Raw genomic sequence first — 20,437 nt, 5'->3', positions numbered from 1 at the left:
CCAACTCTCTGAAGAGATATCCTCTCTGATGCTTAACACTTGGAAGAAGCAACAAAATAACAAAAGCACATAAAATGCTCTGGCTGGGAGTCTACAATCTCATGACCATGATTTGCTTAGCAGCACTACTACTGACAAATGTCTGAATTCAAAAGATTTAATCTACCTGATTAAGCCACAAGTAGCAGTTGGTACAAGAACCAACAAGAGAATCAATTATCACCAATCTCTTGCAGATGCATTTCCGCTCCTAGATCTTATTACTGGTACGAGTGACACAGGGTTTATGCAAACAGAATCCCATCTTGAATGTTAGGTGATCCTCCATACTGTGTTATAGTACTATCATACTGAATGGGATAGATTCAGAATGATTACCAGTTTGAAACTGGGCTTTTATGAGGTTGTGCAGGCTAACTTGTATTCTACCACAACTTCACGCCCTGGCATATCAATTGCTCTACCATTACTATCAAGCCAGATGACTAATCCAATATTACTGAGGAGTGTAAGACAGCACACAAAACTAACATCAGTTATAGCCAATAATGAGGTACAAACTTGGTGAAGTAGTAACACAGAATGATATTCATGCTAATAAGCAGTGCACAATACAAATCTAACAAGAGGTGGTGGACCATCCTTATTTCCAATAGTGGCAGAGCACAGCATATTAATGAAAAGAGCATGGTCAAATAGTTTGCAAACACCATTAGCCTGAAATGCGAAGTGGATCATTTCCTCCTGCTCAAACCCTATCATTACAAATATTGGTCTTCAGACAGGTTTATTCAAATCATGTGAAATTACAAAATGGCTGAAAGCACTGGATATAGTAAAAAATATTGAGTCTAATATTCTTTATTTTCCTTTTCACAGGATGTGATCCCTGACAATTTATTGCCCTTTTTTAAAAAATCACTCTCATGTTGTGGATGTCACTAGCTAGGACAGCATTTATTGCCCAGTTATCCTTGAGAAGATGGTGGTGAGCCATCTTGGTGAGTCCACGTCTTTTGAGTCCACCCAGGTGGTGCAGCTAGATGGCAGGTTTCAGGAGTTAGACCTAGTGACAGGGAAGAAATGGCAACATAGTTCCAAGCCAGGATGGTTGTGATCTTTTCAGAAACATGTCCCTTATAGTGGTACCATATGTCTGTTCCTGTATCCTTCTAGGTGGAAGGGGTTGTGGGTTTGGAAGGTGCAATCAAAAGGAGGTTTTCACAGTTGCTGCAGTGTATCTTACAGATGAAGAAGACCGCTCTCACTGTGCATGAGGGGCGGAGGGTGTAAACGTTTACAGTGGTAGGTAGGGAGTTGATCAAATGGATCGCCTTTGTCCTAGTTAGTGTTGAACTTCTTAAGTGTTATTGGAGCTGCACTCATCTAGGTAAATGGAGAGGGTTCACTCCTGACTACTGCCTTGCAGATGGTGGACGGGCTGTGTAGAATTCCCAGCTTCTGACCTGCTGTTGGAGCCATTATGTTAATATAGCTGGCTCAGTTATGTTTGTAGGTAAAAAGTGAGGTCTGCAGATGCTGGAGATCACAGTTGAAAATGTGTTGCTGGTTAAAGCACAGCAGGTTAGGCAGCATCCAAGGAACAGGAAACTCGATGTTTCGGGCATAAGTTCCTGATGAAGGGCTTATGCCCGAAACGTCGAGTTTCCTGTTCCTTGGATGCTGCCTAACCTGCTGTGCTTTAACCAGCAACACATTTTCATCAGTTATGTTTGTAGTCAATATTAGTCTCATGAATATTGATAGTGAGATATTCAGCAATGGGAATGGTGTTAAATATAAAGTGGAGATGATCAGATTCTGTCATGTTAGAGATGAGCATAACTTGGAATTTGTATGGCATGAATACTACTTACCAATTATCAGCCCAAGCCTGATTATTATTCAGGTTTTGTTGTGTTTGGGCATGGACTGCTTTAGTATTTGGGGCATTATGAATGGTATTGATCAGTGTCAAATCATCATGAACACTCCCATTTCTGACTTCATGACACAGCAACTACCATTAAGAAACAGCGGGAGATGTTTCTGCCGAGAACACTGCTTTAAGAACTCTTGAAATATTGCTGTGGAGCTAAGATAATTGGCCTTCGGCAATTACTTTCATCTTCTTTTGTGCTATCTATAACTCTAACCAGTGGAGAGTTTTCCCCATGACTCCCATTACTTCAATTTCACTAGGGCTCCATGATGCCACACTTGGTCCAATGCTGTTTTAAGGTCAACAATAGTCATTCTCACCTTGCACCCGGAATTCACCTATCTTGTGTACAGAACCTTAGAATCATTACAGTGTGGAAAGAGCTCATTTGGCTCATCGAGTCTGCACTGACCCTCTGAGAAACATCTAACCAAGACCCGCTCCCCCACCCTAAGCCCTGATACTTTTAGCTTGGCCAATTGACTAAGCACGCACATCTTCAGTCTGTGGGAAGATACACACGCAGACAAGGGGAGAATGTGCAAACTCCATACAGAAATTCACTTAAGGCTGGAATCAAACTGGGTCACTGGTGCTATGAGACAGCAGTGCGAACCACTGAGCCACCCTGCCACCCACATGTTTGAATCAAGGCTGTAACGTGGTCTGGAGGCAAATGCCACTGTCAGCAATCACCAATTTATTCTTAATTCAGTCCAGCTCTGATGAGAAATGTAAAGGATAGACTCACTTTGCAGAATTCCAAACAGCTATGTGGCCAAGGCTACAAAAATGGCTAGGCCATGGACAAGATTCTGCTCATGACAGACCATCACTGACTGGGAATACTCCAAAAACTAGAAAACTCCTAAGTAGTATGGAAACAATGTAGTGTAGTTTAACAAGATCCTGCAGTTTTTCCATGTACATTGATTCTGCTATAATGCTCAATTCTTCAATGCAAATTAGCTTTGACATGATTGAAGATTTTGTACCGTTATTTGTAGAACACAAACCTTCCTTACCTGTACTGGCTATAATGAGATTCTGGCACAATTAGTTTAAATGGTGCTGCTATTATGCATAGGAATGGAACTATCTCATCATATGTGAACCGACTGTACACAGTCTAGGGATCTGCTCCCTGTTGTTTTTCAGCAATACGCAATTGCTGGTTTGAAAACACAATTCTCATTGTAATTAAATGTAATTGTAAATGTAATTGCATATTGTAAGAAGTATATTCAGCCCATTAAGTTTCCCACAGATCATGTACTGTATCCTGTATTGTGAACTCTATCAATAGCTTACTATTGAGGGGACATAATTCCACAGTCTACAATTCTATAATGCATTTGAATTCCAGTTTTTTTTGTAGTGTAGGATACTGTCTGCAATACAGCAGACTGGTGGGTATAAATGAACAAGCTTAAAAAAAAAATCTACAAACAGAAAACAGAGTAAATGTTTCGAATTTAGTGATCCTTCTTCAGATCAGTGTTTCGAACAGCTTTCTGTTCTGAAGAAATGTTACTGGACTCAAAATTGTTTTTATTCTTTTCACAGATGCTGCCTGACCTGCTGAGTTTCTCCTGCAATTTTTGTTCATTTGTTTCAGATCTTCAGCATCCGCAGTTCTTTATTAAAAGACCGCAGTTCTTAATTTTATTTAAAAGTATCTATTTTGATCTGCATTAGATTACTGATCTCTGCCTGGGTGCATTACAATTAGCTTCAATATTCAGTAACTCCCTGTTCCTGATTGTTGTTCAGTGGAAGACCATTGATAGGCATGATGATTTCTGTATTGTTTGTTTGTACACAGTAATGGCGAAAACAGAAGTGGATATTTCTTTGCAGTGTTTCAAGATGAACGCTGGTTACTTGAAGAAATTAGATAAGGTTGATAGATACGTAAATTATTTGCAATAAAAGACCTTTAAGTGCTAATTGAATGTTCATTATCATGACTTTTCCAACAGTCAAAATCATTAAGACTGAAGAAAACTGATCATATTGAATAAATCATAATGAGACTATGGATAGTATATTACACCATGTTCTCAATTATTGTTTATGGAATACTTGGTTGGACCTACCTAATCATGTGAATTTGGTAGAATATTGTTACCTACTGCGCAAGACTAACTGAAGTTATTTCATACTTGCAATCTTATGGTTTTGACAGATGAAGGAAATTTAAAATAAACACAGAAACCACTACAGCAGGAACTTTGCAATCAGATGTAACAGGAATAGAGATATTGGATGACAAGGGAGATTCTTTATGCCGAGAGGGTGGCCCAGCAGAGGAGATTCACACGAGAAAGATGGTAATGAACATGGATTCTGTGCTCGAAATTTGCATACTTCCTGTGGCTTTATACCAAGTCTATTAATTATCTTGGCACTTTTGCCCCTTTTGTCCAGCCAATCTTCCAGAAAGCCTGCCATGTGGTAAATTAAATTTCTTAATGCAGAAGAAATGGCAGTATCATAGTAACAATGGAAATTGCTCTCCCTTCCTAATAAAGGAGGACTGAGGTGATAATGAGGAAATAATAAAAACAAAATACAGGTATATAACATGTACAGACATCCCTCAAGTTGAATAACCAAGTTTGCAATTGCTAAAATGTTGCTTGAAATAGAGGAGAAGAATGAGAGACAGAGAGATGATGTCCGATGAAAAAGACTAGTTTCATGCTAATAAAGCTCATCGTGACATCCCCACAATACACTCATAACATTTCAACTATAGCATGGGAGAGCCGGGTGGATGCTATAGTTTGATAGCATTGTTCTTACCAGCCTACGCCTTTTATAAATAATCCAGGCATCCTAGATGGAAAATAACATGACAAATCCTTGTTTGATTAGATCTCACTTTACAGAGCACTGATCAACTCACTATTGAAGCTCTATTAAAATTCAAATGCTTAAAACGCTGAACTTCAGTTACACAGACCTGAGTTGTACCTTAGAGTGAAACTTCCTATTGTGGCTTAGTGTCATGGCAACAAAATATCACCGTCTATATATGCATGATCAAACATATGATATGGTATTGACATTTGCAATCTCAAGATTATCTTAATTATGCACTCTTAGGAAAGATGTTATGTTTTCCATCACAAAAATGAAACCATTTATGTAATGGCTTAAACACATATATATGGATATAGATTGAAACATTTAAATTGAGTTATTTGCAAATTTACCTTGGGAGTGCAAAATCAGACTAAGGATAGAGACTTAACCGTATAAGTCAGGACCAGGTCACAAACAAGCAATGATAAAGTCTGTTTACCAGACTGAATATCCCTCAGCGCTTCTGGCACATGTACTGGAAAAATCCAATAAGATATACAGCCAAAAAAAATTGATTAACTGCAGTGAACAAACAAAAGTGTGTTTGTGTGGTGTAACCTTTCATCTCAGGCAATAATAACGTAAGTTTGCAGTGTACCTTTAATCAATGCTTTTTTATTCCAACTTACATATTCCTTTTGTCTGACACATCCTTTTGGATCTAAGGCAGAATACAATAATCATGCAATAGTGTCTTTATTCTTCCTGTTTACTGGAATGGCTAGGTTAAAGATTACATTGCATAAAGGTAGTGCAATTTGCCTGCTGCAGTTAATAATTTATGTTGGATTTCTTTTGGATTTTTCTGGGAATGTTTTTGCATTAATCGTGATGGGAATATTAAATCTCTGAAGCAGAATTTTCACTTTGGTATATTATTAAGCACTATAGGTCACACGGCAGATGCAGATTGTAGAACCTTCAAAACAGATCTATCTGGAAACTGCGAATCAGAATAGGTTAGTTACAAATTTAATCTCTTTCAACACAATCTGACAAAGAAATTCCCAGAGAGGTATCGAAGCAACTCGCCCCATGTTTTCCAAAGTGCTTATAGATGCTACCCTATTCTAATGCCTCAAATTTTATATGTGACATCGGGCTGAAACTTTGAAGGGCAGGATTGGGGGTAAGAGAGCAGAAATGCATTATTAGGAGTCCAGCATGCCCCATCTCCCCTCCTTTACCTCCCATTCCTTCTGCCCCTTTCTCTGATGTTGGGAAGGGAGGGTTAAGGTAATGAGGGCTTCCAAAAGAAACCTATTTTTGATAGACATCTCTTTTGCATGGAGTCATAGAGATGTATAGTACAGAAACAGACCCTTTGGTCCAACTTGTCCATGCCGACCAGATATCCTAAATTAATCAAGTCCCATTTGCCAGCACTGGAAACATATCCTTCTAAAACCTTTCTATTCACTTACCTATCCAGATGCCTTTTAAATGTTGTGATTTGATCAGCCTCTACCACTTCCTCTGGCAATTCATTCCATACATGCACCATCTTTTGCATGAAAATGTTGCCCTTTAGGTCCCTTTTAATTCGTTCCCCTCTCACCGTAAACCTATGCCTTCTAGTTAGGTCTCAGAGGTCAGTCCATTAGGCCACATCCACCAACAAATAAAAACAGGATTTTGAAGGGCTTAAAGCTGTTGGAAAGCACTCCAAGCTTCACAGCAGCCATTGGCATCTAGAACATAGAACATTAAATCGCACAACAGGCCCTTCGGCCCTCGATGTTTAGCCAACCTGTAGAACCAGTCTGAAGCCTATCTATCCTACACTATTCATTTTCATCCATATGTTTACCCAATGACCATTTAAAATCCCTTAAATTTGGTGAGTCTATTACTGTTGCAGGCAGTGCATTCCATGCCCCTACTACTCTCAGAGAAGAAACTACCTCTGACCTCTGTCTTATATCTATCACCCCTCAATTTAAAGCAATGTCCCCTCGTACTAGCCATCACCCTCTGAGGAAAAACGTTCTCACTGTCCATCCTATCTAACCCTCTGATCACCTTACAAGTCTCAACTAAGTCACCTCTCAATCTTGTTCTAACAAAAACAGCTTCAAGTCCCTCAGCCTTTCCTCATAAGACCTTCCCTCTATACCAGGTAACATCCCAGTAAATCTCCTCTGAACCCTTTCCAAAGCTTCCACATCCAGAACTGTACGCAATCCTCCAATTGCGGCCACACCAGAGTTTTGTACAGCTGCAGCATGACCTCGTGGCTCCAAAACTCAATCTCTCTACCAAGAAAAGCTAATACACCATATGCCTTCTTAACAACCCTATCAATCTGGATGGCAACTTTCAGGGATCTCAGAACACATGACACCCTAAAGAAGCTCTGAACTAGATGCAGAGTGAAGCATATTTTCGACTGTGCCAATGTCAGAAGACTGTACCAGGCAGACACCTAGTGATCCTTAATGTCTCTCTTAACTAGCAATGGTTGAGGAATGGGAGGAGACCAGTATGTCGTAAGCAGGACAGTTTGATGAAGCACATTCAGAAAATACCAGACAAAGACAACAAAAACCTGTAATATTAGGTGAATGCTGTGTGGAACCTATAACCAGGTTCAACTAAAAGATTTTATGTGTAATGATAATAATCAAATGCTGTTAACACTGCTTCAGAAAGATTTCTGCCTGAGAGCCTTAACATATTTGAAGAAGTGATGTGTACCAAGCCCTACTAATTCAATACAAACAAATATAAGAAAATGCATATCAGAGAAAAAAAATGGGCATAATATATATTGCATGAATGGTGTTGAAATAGCTAAAGGTGAAGGTGAAAATGACCAAGGCCTCAGTGAATTTAATGTTCAACATGTTTAACCAATGCAAACAAATAATTAACAAAGTCAACAAACTGATGAACTACATTATCAATTTTGCTTAATGGCAGCACTTGCATTGGAGTCAGAAGGTTGTCGACTTAAAGGTTGTAGACTAAAAATCTCATTGAAGTTATGAATCCTGAGCATGGAACTTAGGCTGATGCTTCAATGAAGTAGTAATGTCCAAATATGATATTGATGGTGCTGGTATCTTTCTTAGACATTAAACATAAGCCTAAACTTTAAAGATACCACAACAGCAATGGAGTTGTCTTAATGTTCTAATCAAAATATTTCCCTCAATCAGTATTAAATCACTCTAAATGATATTTGTGTGGCTGTGTCTCAACTGGCAGTCAAATTTGTCTCAGTAACAGGCACTGAATTTTAAAGTAAATTTATTAGCTGTTACGGGCATTGAGATATCTTATGGATGTGAAAGGTTCCTTATAAATTTTTCTTTTTTCCTTTACATAGCTAAAATCATCAAATATAAGTGACAAAGCCATGATTAGAATACATCGACCAGTGTGCCTAATTCTGAGTACTGAGTTGTAGATGGTTATTAGAGAGTTGAGACAGTGCAAAGTATAAAAAGGATGATTCCAGTCTCTAGAGGTCAGAGTTATGAGGAAAGACTGGAGGCACAGTAGCTGATCAGTCTTAGTAGCAAGTGTTTGGTAGATGATTTTATAGAAGAGTGCAGGATTTCAATAATATGAAAAGTGCTAGAAGTGGAAAATTAAGTTGCAGAATCGGACAAAGGGACAGAGATTCTAATCAGTAGGAGGCAAGATTTTTAAAAATTCATCCATGGGACTTGGGTGTTACTAGTTGGGCCAATATTTATCTTCTGTCCCTAGTTGTCCTTGAGAAGGTGGTGGTGAGCAGCTTTCTTGAACCACTGCAGCCCATGTGGTGTCAGTAGATGCATGATGACCTTAAGGAGGGAATTCCAGGACTTTGACCCAGCAATAGTGAAAGAACGCCGATATTTCCAAGTCAGGATGATGAATGGCTTGGAGGGTAACTTGCAGGCGATAACATTCCTGTGATCTGGTCTTTCTAGATGGAAGTGATTGTAGGTTTGCAAGGTGTTGTCTGAGGATTGTTAGTGAATTTCTGCAGTGTACCTTGTAGATAGTACACACTGCTACTGCTGAGCGTCAGTGGTGGAGGGAGTGGATGCTTGTGGATGTAATGCCAATCAAGCAAGCTGCTTTGTCCTGGATGGTGTCAAACTTTTTGTGTGTTGTTTGGGTTGCACTTGTTGAGGAAAGTGTGGAGTACTTCATCACACTCATGACTTGTGCCTTGTAGATGATGGACAGGCTTTGCAGAGTCATGAGGCAAGTTACTCGCTGCAGTATTTCTTGCCTCTAGTCTGTTCCTATAGCTACAGTATTTTTAAGACTAGTCCAGTTGAGTTTCTGGTCAATGGTAACCAACAGGATGTTGATAGTGGGGGATTCAGTGATGGTAACACCATCAAATGTCAATGGGCGGTGGTTAGATTATCTCTTATTGGAGATGGCCATTGCCTGGCATTTGTGTGGTGTATATGATACTTGTCACTAGTCTGGATTTGTCTAGATCTTGGTGCATTTGGACATGGACTGCTTTATTATCTTAAGAGTCATGAATGGTTTGAACATGGGTCAGATATCAGTGGACATCTCACTTTTGACCTCATGACGGAGTAAAGGTTATTGATGAAACAGCTGAAGATGTTTGGGCCTTGAACACTACTCTGAGAAACTCCTGCAGAGATGTCCTGGAGCTAAGATGACTGGCCTCCAACAACTATAACCATCTTCCTATATTCCAGGTATGACTCTAAATAGTGGACAGTTTTTCCCCGATTCCCATTAACACCAATTTTGTTGGCACTCCTTGATGCCATACTTGGTCAATTGCAGATCTGAAATCAAAGGCCCTCCTCTCTGACCTTTGGTATCAACTCTCTGCCATGTTTGAACCAAGACTGAAATGCGGTGAGGAGTTGAGTAGCTCTGGTGGAACCTAAACTGAACACCAGTACACAGGTGCTGCTTGATGGCATTGTTGATTATGGCATTGCTGATGACTCCTTCCATCACTTTACTGATGATCGAGAATTCTGGGGCAGCAATTGCCCAGGTGGTATTTGTACTGTTTTGTGTTGCTGGGCATACCTGGGCAACATTGTCAGGTGGATGCCAGTATTGCAGCTGAACTGAAAACATTTGGCTAGGGGTGCAGCAACTTCTGGAGAACAGGTCTTCAGTACTATTGCCAGAATGTTGTCAGGACCCATATTCTTTGGAATATCTAGTGCCTCCAACTGTTTCTTAAAAGCACAGAGTGAATCAAATTGTCTGAGTACTGACATATGAGGTCTTGAGAACCTCTGGAGGAGGTGGATCATCCACTTGGCACATCTGACTGGTGATTGCTCCAAATGCTTTGGCCTTATACTATACACTAATGTGCTGGGCTCTCCCATCATTAAGGGACAGGATATTTGTGGAGTCTCCTACTCCAGTGACAAGGGCATTTATTAATTTTATTCCACAAAAAAAAATAGACGGAACAGACTATTAAATAGAATAGTGGAACAAGAATCTTTGAATTGTTTAGGAAGCAACCAGATGCTTAGGATCAATGAATGAACAAGATAGGTGGAACAGCATTCCTCAAGCACAACCATCTTGAAATCCTGTAAAATATGGGGTATAAAGGATGCACTACATATTGTACTGACTGGTTTTGGTAATGAAATATTGCCTCAAGAAGCTTCAGAGTGATTGACAGCATGCTATAATCTTTGTAAAAAGTCAAAAGGAACAGATTTTAGAGATGGAGACAAAGGATTTGCAATTTCCCTCTCTCTCACTATTCCCCAATGTTGCATGCAATCTTCATTGCACCATGTGAAAAGGTGTTAGCTAGGTTTTCTTTATTTAAAAAAATTGCAGAATTCTTTGGCGAACCAATTTAATTTCATAACTTCATAACATTTTAAATTAGGATCTCTTTAACACAATACCTAGAGAAATGTGAAACTGAGCAGTGGACAATTAAGCTTCAAATGAGACATGTGAATGAAGAAGCATCTTTTACCATTGTATGACCTGTGATGAGATCAGCGTGACAAATCTGTTTTTAGAATTTATCCAGAGAAGTCACAATCAAAGTCAAAGACTCTTCTACAGTATTTTTTCTTTTTGCTCACTGAATGGCCAGCTTGTGCTGAAACTGAAAGCTTTCTAGATAGCTCTCATTTAAAGGTTCCATTATGCTTTCAGCATTTCAATTTAAGTTCCTAATCACATCACATGATACATCATAGATAATAAGGAGCTGCAGAATATGATGGATAACCAATGTATGGTAATGACTATCATTCACTTGAGGGCTTTATTATTTCTGTTTTCAAGTGAATCCATTCGTGGGATATTATGATAGATTTCTCATTTTAGCTCTCCTGGCACATTACGTTTAATAAAAATTCACAAGCTAGATAAACAGTAATTCACTATAGTTAATCCACCCTAAAGTATTTTTATCTTGCATGCCCTATACACTCAATGCTTAAAGATGCTGAGTAAAATACATTAGCTTTCACTTTCCTAATGATACTCGGACAGTGATACACATTCTCTCAGAACAACCTCCTCACTTCAGTCAGTCTAACATTGCTTACCCGTGACTCGCCCTCTCCTTTCCACTCTAGCCGATTTGGAAAGAGGTAGAAATAACGACGTTGCCACTGGGTCAGGAAAGGGTTTCCTAGTTTCAGCATATAACCATGCATGATGCAGTCTTTTCCGAGGGCATAATCTGTATATTATATTAAAATACGATATTAGTCTAGGTCCTCAGAATGAGGATAAAGAAATTGATTTTCATAGAATCCTTATAGTATGGAAAGCAGCCATTCCCCCCATCAGGTCTGCATCAACCCTTTAAACAATATCTGACCCAGACCCAGCCCACAATCCCCGTAACCCTGCATTTGCTATAGCTAATCCACCTAACTATCATTCATTTATGTGGCAATTCAGCAAAGCTTAATTACACTTAACCTGTACATTTTTGGACTGTGGGAGGAATCCAGAGAACCTGAAGAAACCTATGCAGACAAGGGCCGAATGTACATACTCCACACAGACAGTCATCTGAGGGTGGAATCAAACTCAGGTCCCTGTAAGGCAGCAGTGCTAACCACTGTGCCAACAGCACTCCATTTTTAATTTTTTGATGTAATTTATTTTTTAATTCTTTCAGCTTGCTTGTAAGCAAGCTTGTATACCAGTGTGTTGGGATGTTAAAGTCATCTTTAGCATGTAGACAAATGGTATAAGACATTATTCAGGCAAAGCCTCTTGCCATTCTTCCTTTCTGCATCCATCGTCATTCCTTAGCCCTTACTTGACGCAGATAGGATCAGAATGCTGAACTGTGCATGCCACATCCTAGTCCATTACACTGAGCATTCGAATTTTAATTGAGTACAAAGGGTTGGAAACTATTGTATACAGCCTGCACAGTAATCTGATCAGACACAATCTTAAGTACTGCATCAAATTCTAGATACCAAGGCTTTGAAGGGATACAGCACAGATTCAGAGAAATATAGAGGCTAAAACAGTTACGTTATATGGGCAGGTTTCATACACTAGGCAAGCTTTTCTTTGAGCCTGAAAGATTAAGAGCAGAACTAGCTGAGGAATGAATAAGTTGGTTAAAGGATTGGATGTTGTAAGTAGAGACAAACTGCTCTGACTGGTCTGTAAGTCTAGAACAAGTGCATGTAATCTGAAAATTACTGCAAGGTCATTCAAGGATGAAGTCAAACAACACTTCTTCATGAAAGGATTAGTGGAAGTAAAAGATTCTTTAACCCATAAAGTTTTAAGTAAAGTCAACTGAAAATTTCAAAACTGAGACTGATATATGTTTTGTTGTACAAAGTCTTTAATAGTGATTAAATCACAATGGGCTGTGGGAGTTTAGACCCGTTGCTCCCGAGGCGGTCTCCTCTACATTGGGGAGACTGGGTGCCTCCTAGCAGAGCGCTTTAGGGAATATCTCCGGGTCACCTGCACCAATCAACCACACTGCCCCGTGGCCCAACATTTCAACTCCCCCTCCCACTCTGCCAAGGACATGGAGGTCCTGGGCCTCCTTCACCGCTGCTCCCTCACCACCAGACTCCTGGAGAAAGAATGCCTCATCTTCCGCCTCGGAACACTTTAACCCCAGGGCATCAATGTGGACTTCAACAGTTTTCTCATTTCCCCTTCCCCCACCTCACCCTAGTTCCAAACTTCCAGCTCAGCACTGTCCCCATGACTTGTCCGGACTTGTCCTACCTGCCTATCCCCTTTTCCACCTATCCAATCCACCCTCTCCTCCCTGACCTATCACCTTCATTCCCTCCCCTACTCACCTATTGTACTCCATGCTACTTTCTCCCCACCCTCACCCTCCTCTAGCTTATCTCTCCACGCTTCAGGCTCTCTGCCTTTATTCCTGATGAAGGGCTTTTGCCCGAAACGTCTATTTCGCTGCTCCTTGGATGCTGCCTGAACTGCTGTGCTCTTCCAGCACCACTAATCCAGAACCATGAAGAAGTTTAGTTTCAGGTTAGCTACAATCCAACTGAATTGTGAAACAGGCTCAAGAGACTGAATGGCTGACACATGTTCCTGAGTTAAAATAGCAGATAAAAAATTATTTTAAAGCATCCAACAATGTGCAATTTTGACCTTTTTGGCAGGAGACTAATAGCATGTAAGAAGACAAGAAAAAAAGACAACTATAAATGAAGATACTCGAAATACAGATGAGTTAGTATCTGTTGCTTTTTCAGCATCAACTGTCATGCTGGGTATTTGGAAGTATTTTTGGTTTTTAGTTCAGGATGACAGTTAATGATCCACAAAGCAGTTACCTTATCAATGAACTTTCCTACCTTCCTCATGTCCAAGCGTCTTATTCTTTGCTCGTTTCCTAACCTCGTTTTTGTCAGTGTCAGCATTGACTGCATCGTACACAGTTTCTGCCACTTCTTGTTGCCAACGTTCCGATATCACCAAAGGGAAATTCTTATACAGTTCTTGGTCACTATCCAACAGCTGTATGGAAACAAAATCAAAGAGATGAAAAGACAGAGTTGGAGAGTCAGGGAAGAAACAGACATGGTACAGAGAGCAAGAAATGAAGAACAAATGACAGGGATAGAAAGCAAGACAGATAGCACAGAGAAAGTATAGATGGGGGCAACAAGAAAATGAAACAGAAAGCATGCAGGATGACCAAATTAAAAAGGGGTGAAAGTCAAAGGACAGAAGAAAGAGGGAAACAAAAGTGGAAAGGGAAAAAGAAATAGAAAATAAATTATCAACATAGCATTCTGAAACCAATTAAAATATAATAAATCTCATTTCATTTATACAAATTTTTGGGATTTAAGCCTGGTTATTGTGTTGTAAGGACCATATTTTCTACTCCTTTGAAAATATTGTTCATATACAGTAATGTACTTTGTTCAGCGTACCATACATTGTTCCTTTGAAAACTTTGCTATTTGAAAGTATGTCCTTTCAAAATCAAACTTTTTTTCTAGCATTTGTGTTTATATTATGAATACTAAAATGCCAGACTAATTGGCATTTTAAATTTACAATTTCAGATATTCTTCAAGCTCTGAGGTATCCAAAACTTGAGAATCTTTTATATCAGAAATTAAATTGGAATTCAGAGGTGAAGAAATAATTGGACAAAACCATGGTACTTTGAATGTTGCAGTCAAACAAAGACCAGTCACAATTTAAGAGTAACCTGTCTAATCTAATGAATGATATAGTTTCACAGCTGTCACCAGCATTTACTCATTATATGCATGTAGACAATTCATAGTCTGAGGGCTCTGGTGGCACAGGCAAACTGTTCCTATGTCTGAGCCAGGAAACCTGGGTTCAAGTCACACCTCCTCCAGAGTTGGGTCATAACATCTATGAACAGTTGTTTAGAGAATATCTACAACTAATAAGCCAGATTGGGAGATTGCTCCTCAGCTTTATTAAAGGGTTCTTGTGGTGCAGAGGTAGTGTCCCTAACTCTTGACCTAGGTTCAATCCCACCTGGTCAAGAGTTGAATTTTAATATCTCTGAATAAATTGATTATAAAATATTTTTTAAAAAACTCAATATAATTCTGAAGTACAGAGCCTGCCTTCCAGGGTTTGTCCAGGGTATCCAAAAATATCTAAACAGAGGTCAGTTAGCTCATTTGGCTGGATGGCTGGTTTGCAATGCAGAGATGCCAACAATATGGGATCAATTCCTGGACCAGCTGAAATTATAACGAAGGTTGCTCTTTCTCAACCTCTCCCCTCATCTGATTCATGGTGACCTTCAGGTTAAAACATATCAGTTGCCTCTCTCCCTCTCTGTCTGTCTGTCTCTCTCTCTAATGAGAATGTGGTCCTCCGAGACAACTTTAATAGGACTCTTGTGGAATAGTGTTACTGTTCCTACCTAGGAGTTTTTGGTTCAAGTTCCACCTGCTCTAGAGGTGTGTAATAACACCTCTGATCAGGTCGATTAGAAAATATCTAGAATCCAGACATCATACAAAATACAGCATTGTTAAGTTACTTAGGTGTTACTAGTATGCATTAGTTGCACAGGCACAATTAATTCAGGAGAATGTGCAGATGAACCAGTGCATCCTGGATATACTGGAGTCACCAGAACTAGGTAGTTTCACAGGACGAATCAGAACTCACTAGCACATGCATGCCCATGAGATTCTGGCTACAGGAAGCTACTGGTATTGCTTATTATGCATTGCCATTAATACTTGAACTAGTGAATGAAATTACAGTGGCAATATTGGAATATCTAATGCATTAACAGTGCTTCTCTCCCTCAAGGTCTTGCCTGACTTGCTTAGTTTTCTGCAGGAATTTAGTTTATGTCACTCACCCTTGCTTATTATAGGAGTGTCATTTGTTCCATTTGTAATTTCTATTTTATGATATTCACAGATTACTAGCACAACATTCAGAGGAAAATATAAATCAAGAATACTCAGACAGTACCTTGATGCCTTTTGTGTCTTCTTCATCAAATGATCCAATGTCAAATGCATCAGCTGCATTCACTTCTCCCCGAGGGGGAATGAGTGGAGGTGGATACTTGAAACATTAAAAAAAACAAGGTGGAAGTAATTTTAACATTGCACTGTATTAGATGTACCACAAACAGAACCACAGTGTGGTCCCATGACATTTGATACCATTAAATATTTTGCCTGATAAAATAATTTTTAGTGGTAAGGAACTTTGAAAAATAAAGTTCACAGCTCCAAATTGGATTCAAAGTCTTATCTAGTTAGAATATAATCCTTTCATATCCAACTGGGTGAATCTTACTTGGGAGTTATAGCTCTCTTTCCTCTGTTAGTTGTGGAATGGATTTTAATGAAATTAGTTTAAGACAGTCTCATCAGTTTTCATTTGGCATAATTGGGCTACATGCAGCAAAGTCATATATATGCTCAGGAAGTCTTCCCCTTATCGTACAATTTCACCCACAAAGGCCGTAAATGCTTTTGTTGCAAATTGGGATCATTTGTTTGAGGATAGGGTTAAGGGGTGTTGCTGAGGTATCGGGAACACCTGTATGTAACGGTTGCTGCAATGTGAATTATTAATGGAACAAAATACATCGAAAATGTGTTGTGGTTGATCGCAAAGGAATTGATGCAACAGTGCATAAGAAACTTCATTGCAGTTTTTTGGACAAAATTGATAACTGCTTTTTAAAAATCATTTGGGTGACTGGAGATATATCACCATATCTGACAGCTTTCAAAACAATCCACAATCACCTGCAGGAATTCTATCTATTCCAAACAGCATGTGTGCTCTTACCATGCAAGAAGATACAGTATTTTACTTAGCCAAGTTCAACAAGTTTGAATGTACATTTACAGAGTCAAGGCTTAAGGACTTTCAAGTCTGTGTTGTAGTAGCACTGAAATTCAATCAGCTAAAACTGGGCTGCTTTTTGATTAAGGCATTGGCCTGATTCTTTATCTAAAGCTAAACTGAAGAATTGTCACGTTCATAACAAGCTTCCTTGCACAGGTCTGTCACAAAGCTAGTCTTTTTTTCCTGAGAGCTTTAAAAATCGAGTAAACCTATGATGCCCTTAGGGAGGTAATTATTTTGGAGGAATTCAAAAATTCACTGTCTGAAGTAGTGCGAACTCATGTGGAAGAGCAGAGTTAAAACAACAAGGTTAGTAGCTGAAGTGGCTGATGATTCTGAGCTGGTCCATAAAACACAGTTTGGCTTCCAGAATCCATTTCACTCCATGAGGGATAGAAATTGGGGCGAAGAAAAATCCTCACGTGGAAAGGGAAAATTAGATCTCAGTGAAGATCATAAGGATAACTTACCACAGGGTAAAAAAAAACCCTTAAGGGGGACAAAAGTTACAAAGCTCCAGCATTTTCATTGTAATAAAATGGGCCACACGAAATCAGAGTGTTGATGGGCTAGGAGAAAGCCAGATGTAGGAAAACCAGGCAAACCTTTTGTTGGACTAGTAACAAAAGGCACAAGGGAAGTTAGACAACTACCTAAGAGTGTACAAGATGATCAGAGATGGGTTAAGGAGGAAGTAACAGATCTGCTTAATATATATATATGCAAGGGTAAAGTTTATTCACATAGGCCAGGAGCAGTAGGTAAGGAGGTGACAATATTAAGGGACACAGGATCCTCTCAGTCTGTAATGCTGAAGGATGAGGAGATATGTACCCCTGAGGGACTGTTGCCAGAAAAGGGACTGGAACAGAAATTCATGGTGAGACAAAAAGCGCTCAATTATGTAAAGTGAGGCTAGAGAATCCAGAGAAGAGTGGAGAATTTCTGGTAGGAGTACTGGACAAACTCTCAGCTCCAGGAATACAATTTGTCCTTGTCAATGATATAGTTGACTCACCAGTATGTGTGGTGCCTACTCTAGTTGAAAAGCCAGTGGAAGACATGGAGAATACTTTTCCAGGACTTTTCCCTGATTGTGTAATCACAAGATTACACAGGCACAAGATGAAGCAGGAGAGATCAAAAGGGCACAGATAAGGAAGCTGACTTAGCTTTATTAGAAACTTGCTTCCATCAGATAAGTCACACAAAGAAGGAGCAAATAGGTAAACATGCAAGTATCTTTACCTCTGCTAAGCTGATTGAATAACAGCAGAACGATGAGGAGTTAAAACAATTGTATCAAAAGGCATTTACAGAGGAGAGTGAATACATCCTTGCGTGTTATTACTTAACAAATGATGTCTTAATGAGGAAATGGAGACCAGCAAACATTCAGATGAGAAATGGGCAGAGATTCATCAAATTGTTTTGCCAGTAGGGTATACAAAGGACGTGCTGCGAGTGACGCGTGAGCTACTATTTGCAGGTCATTTAGGGGTGAAGAAAACACAGGCTAAAATACAAAGACATCTTTACTGGCCTGGACTACACAAGGATGTAGCTGAATTTTGCCAGACGTGTCATACATGTCAGCTAATCGGAAAACCACAGGCAGTAATAAAACCTGCACCTTTAATACCTATTCCAGCATTTGAGGAACCTTTCACAACAGTCTTGATTGATTACGTACGCCCCCTACCTCAAACAAAGTATTTACTAACAATAATGGATATGTTGAATAGATTTCCAGAGGCAATCCTATTGTTGTGGTTCTGTTCGCCGAGCTGGGAATTTGTGTTGCAGACGTTTTGTCCCCTGTCTAGGTGACATCCTCAGTGCTTGGGACCCTCCTGTGAAGCGCTTCTGTGATGTTTCCTCCGGCATTTATAGTGGTTTGAATCTGCCACTTCTGGTTGTCAGTTCCAGCTGTCTGCTGCAGTGGTCGGTATACTGGGTCGATAGAAGCAAAGAGGTTCTTCTGCAGCTGTACAGGGCCCTGGTGAGACCACACCTGGAGTATTGTGTGCGGTTCTGGTCTCCAAATTTGAGGAAAGACATTCTGGCTATTGAGGGAGTGCAGCGTTGGTTCACGAGGTCAATTCCTGGAATGGTGGGGCACCTTATGCTGAAAGACTGGAGCGACTGGGCTTGTATACCCTTGGGTTTAGAAGACTGAGAGGGAATATGATTGAGACATATAAGATTATTAAAGGATTGGACACTCTGGAGGCAGAAAACATGTTTCTGCTGATGGGGGAGTGTCGAACTTGAGGACGCAGCTTAGAAATACGGGGTAGACCATTTAGGACAGAGATGAGGAGAAACCTCTTCACCAGAGAGTGGTGGCTGTGTGGAATGCTCTGCCCCAGAGGGCAGTGGAGGCCCAGTCTCTGGATTAATTTAAGAAAGAGTTGGATCGAGCTCGCAAGGATAGTGGAATCAAGGGTTATAGAGATAAGGCAGGAACAGGATACTTATTAAGGATGATCAGCCATGATCATATTGAATGGTGGTGCAGGCTCGAAGGGCAGAATGGCCTACTCCTGCACCTATTGTCTATTGTCAATTGTACATGTGGCAGGTCGTGAAAACGTGATCGCCGATGCGTTATCGAGACGCGAGTGAGATACAGGGGCGTTTGGTGGGGGGTGTACTGCAGCCTGAATTTGCATGTCGTTGTGCATGTTTATAGTTAGTATAGTGTTTATGTGTGTTTAGTTTAATAACCGGACTTTTGAAGTGCTAAAAATGAAGCCATCTTTTGGTATTGCTGGTTCATTTTTTTAAGGGGGAGGTGTCACGAAGCTAGTCCTTTCTTTTCTAAAAGCTGTTCCTTGGTTCAAGGATACTCTGTCCTTGATTTTTTCAGAGGGGTAATAAACTGGGCCGGACTCCGATCAGACTGGTTTGGTACAGAGATACAAAGGATTTTGAGAGGCCTTTTGTTTTTATGTAAACAGATGAGACTTCAGACCAAAGTGGTTATGTTTTAGAAGTGACCTGTAGAATGAAAGGGGAGTGGTCAGCTCTTTAGCTGAGTAGTTTTGTTTAGTCCAGAACTGGTTGGGAGTTCAACAGTGAGCTGTGTGAAAATGCTCTCTCTCCTAACTTCAACCTGAAAGCATGTGTTCCATGTCTACTGATCTTTAAAGGGAGTTTGCTTATTGGGACTGTTGTGTATATTCAGAACAGCATACTTGAGTCTAGTTTGGATACACTGAGTTCTGTAGGAGTTCTTTATTCTGTTCTTCGTGTTTCATTGTGTAATTTTGTGAATAAATGTTTGACTATTTTTAACCTGGTAGTCCACTTCACTGACTTACTCAGGGTCATTTTCACTGTAGACTTACTGAAACAAATTGCAAAGTTATGGTCTGGGCTGCCTGCTTAAGAATCTATTCCATAGATTCAAGGTTAGAGTGGTGCTGGAAATGCACAGCAGGTCAGACATCATCCAAGGAACAGGAAAATCGATGTTTCGGGCAAGAGCCTTTAATCAAGAATGAGGTTTATGGCCGAGTCCATAACAGGTTCTAATCGTGGTCCAGGGTGTCATCAATTATGAATAATGACTTACCGTATTACAGATCTGTCTGGCAAAATACTAGATTATCAAACCTGCCAATAGATCAATGAATGGGTTTAAATCTCAGTTGCATAACACGACACAACTGAATTTCAAAGAGATCTTGTTACATCTTCTCTCCCAATCACAGGAAAACCATAAGTTTTTGTGTAATTAACTGACGAGTGTTTTTCAGCCCTTGATGGATGACAGCA

The 20,437-nt window shown here is 39.9% G+C and overlaps 1 protein-coding gene across 1 annotated transcript in view; it reads right to left on the bottom strand.

Annotated features, from left to right (window-relative positions):
* grk3 (G protein-coupled receptor kinase 3) overlaps window positions 1-20,437 on the bottom strand; it is a 279,830-nt gene that overhangs the window by 9,837 nt on the left and 249,556 nt on the right. The window contains exons 17-19 of the mRNA XM_060843555.1: window positions 15,761-15,856; window positions 13,627-13,789; window positions 11,353-11,489 (exon numbers count right to left, since the gene is read on the bottom strand). Coding sequence (XP_060699538.1) covers window positions 11,353-11,489; window positions 13,627-13,789; window positions 15,761-15,856 — 396 coding nt within the window. The remainder of the gene's footprint in view (window positions 1-11,352; window positions 11,490-13,626; window positions 13,790-15,760; window positions 15,857-20,437) is intronic.

This window comes from Hemiscyllium ocellatum, chromosome 24 (assembly GCF_020745735.1).
Source record: "Hemiscyllium ocellatum isolate sHemOce1 chromosome 24, sHemOce1.pat.X.cur, whole genome shotgun sequence".
Classification (NCBI taxonomy): Eukaryota; Metazoa; Chordata; class Chondrichthyes; order Orectolobiformes; family Hemiscylliidae; genus Hemiscyllium; species Hemiscyllium ocellatum.
This window is presented reverse-complemented; position numbering and strand designations above follow the sequence as displayed.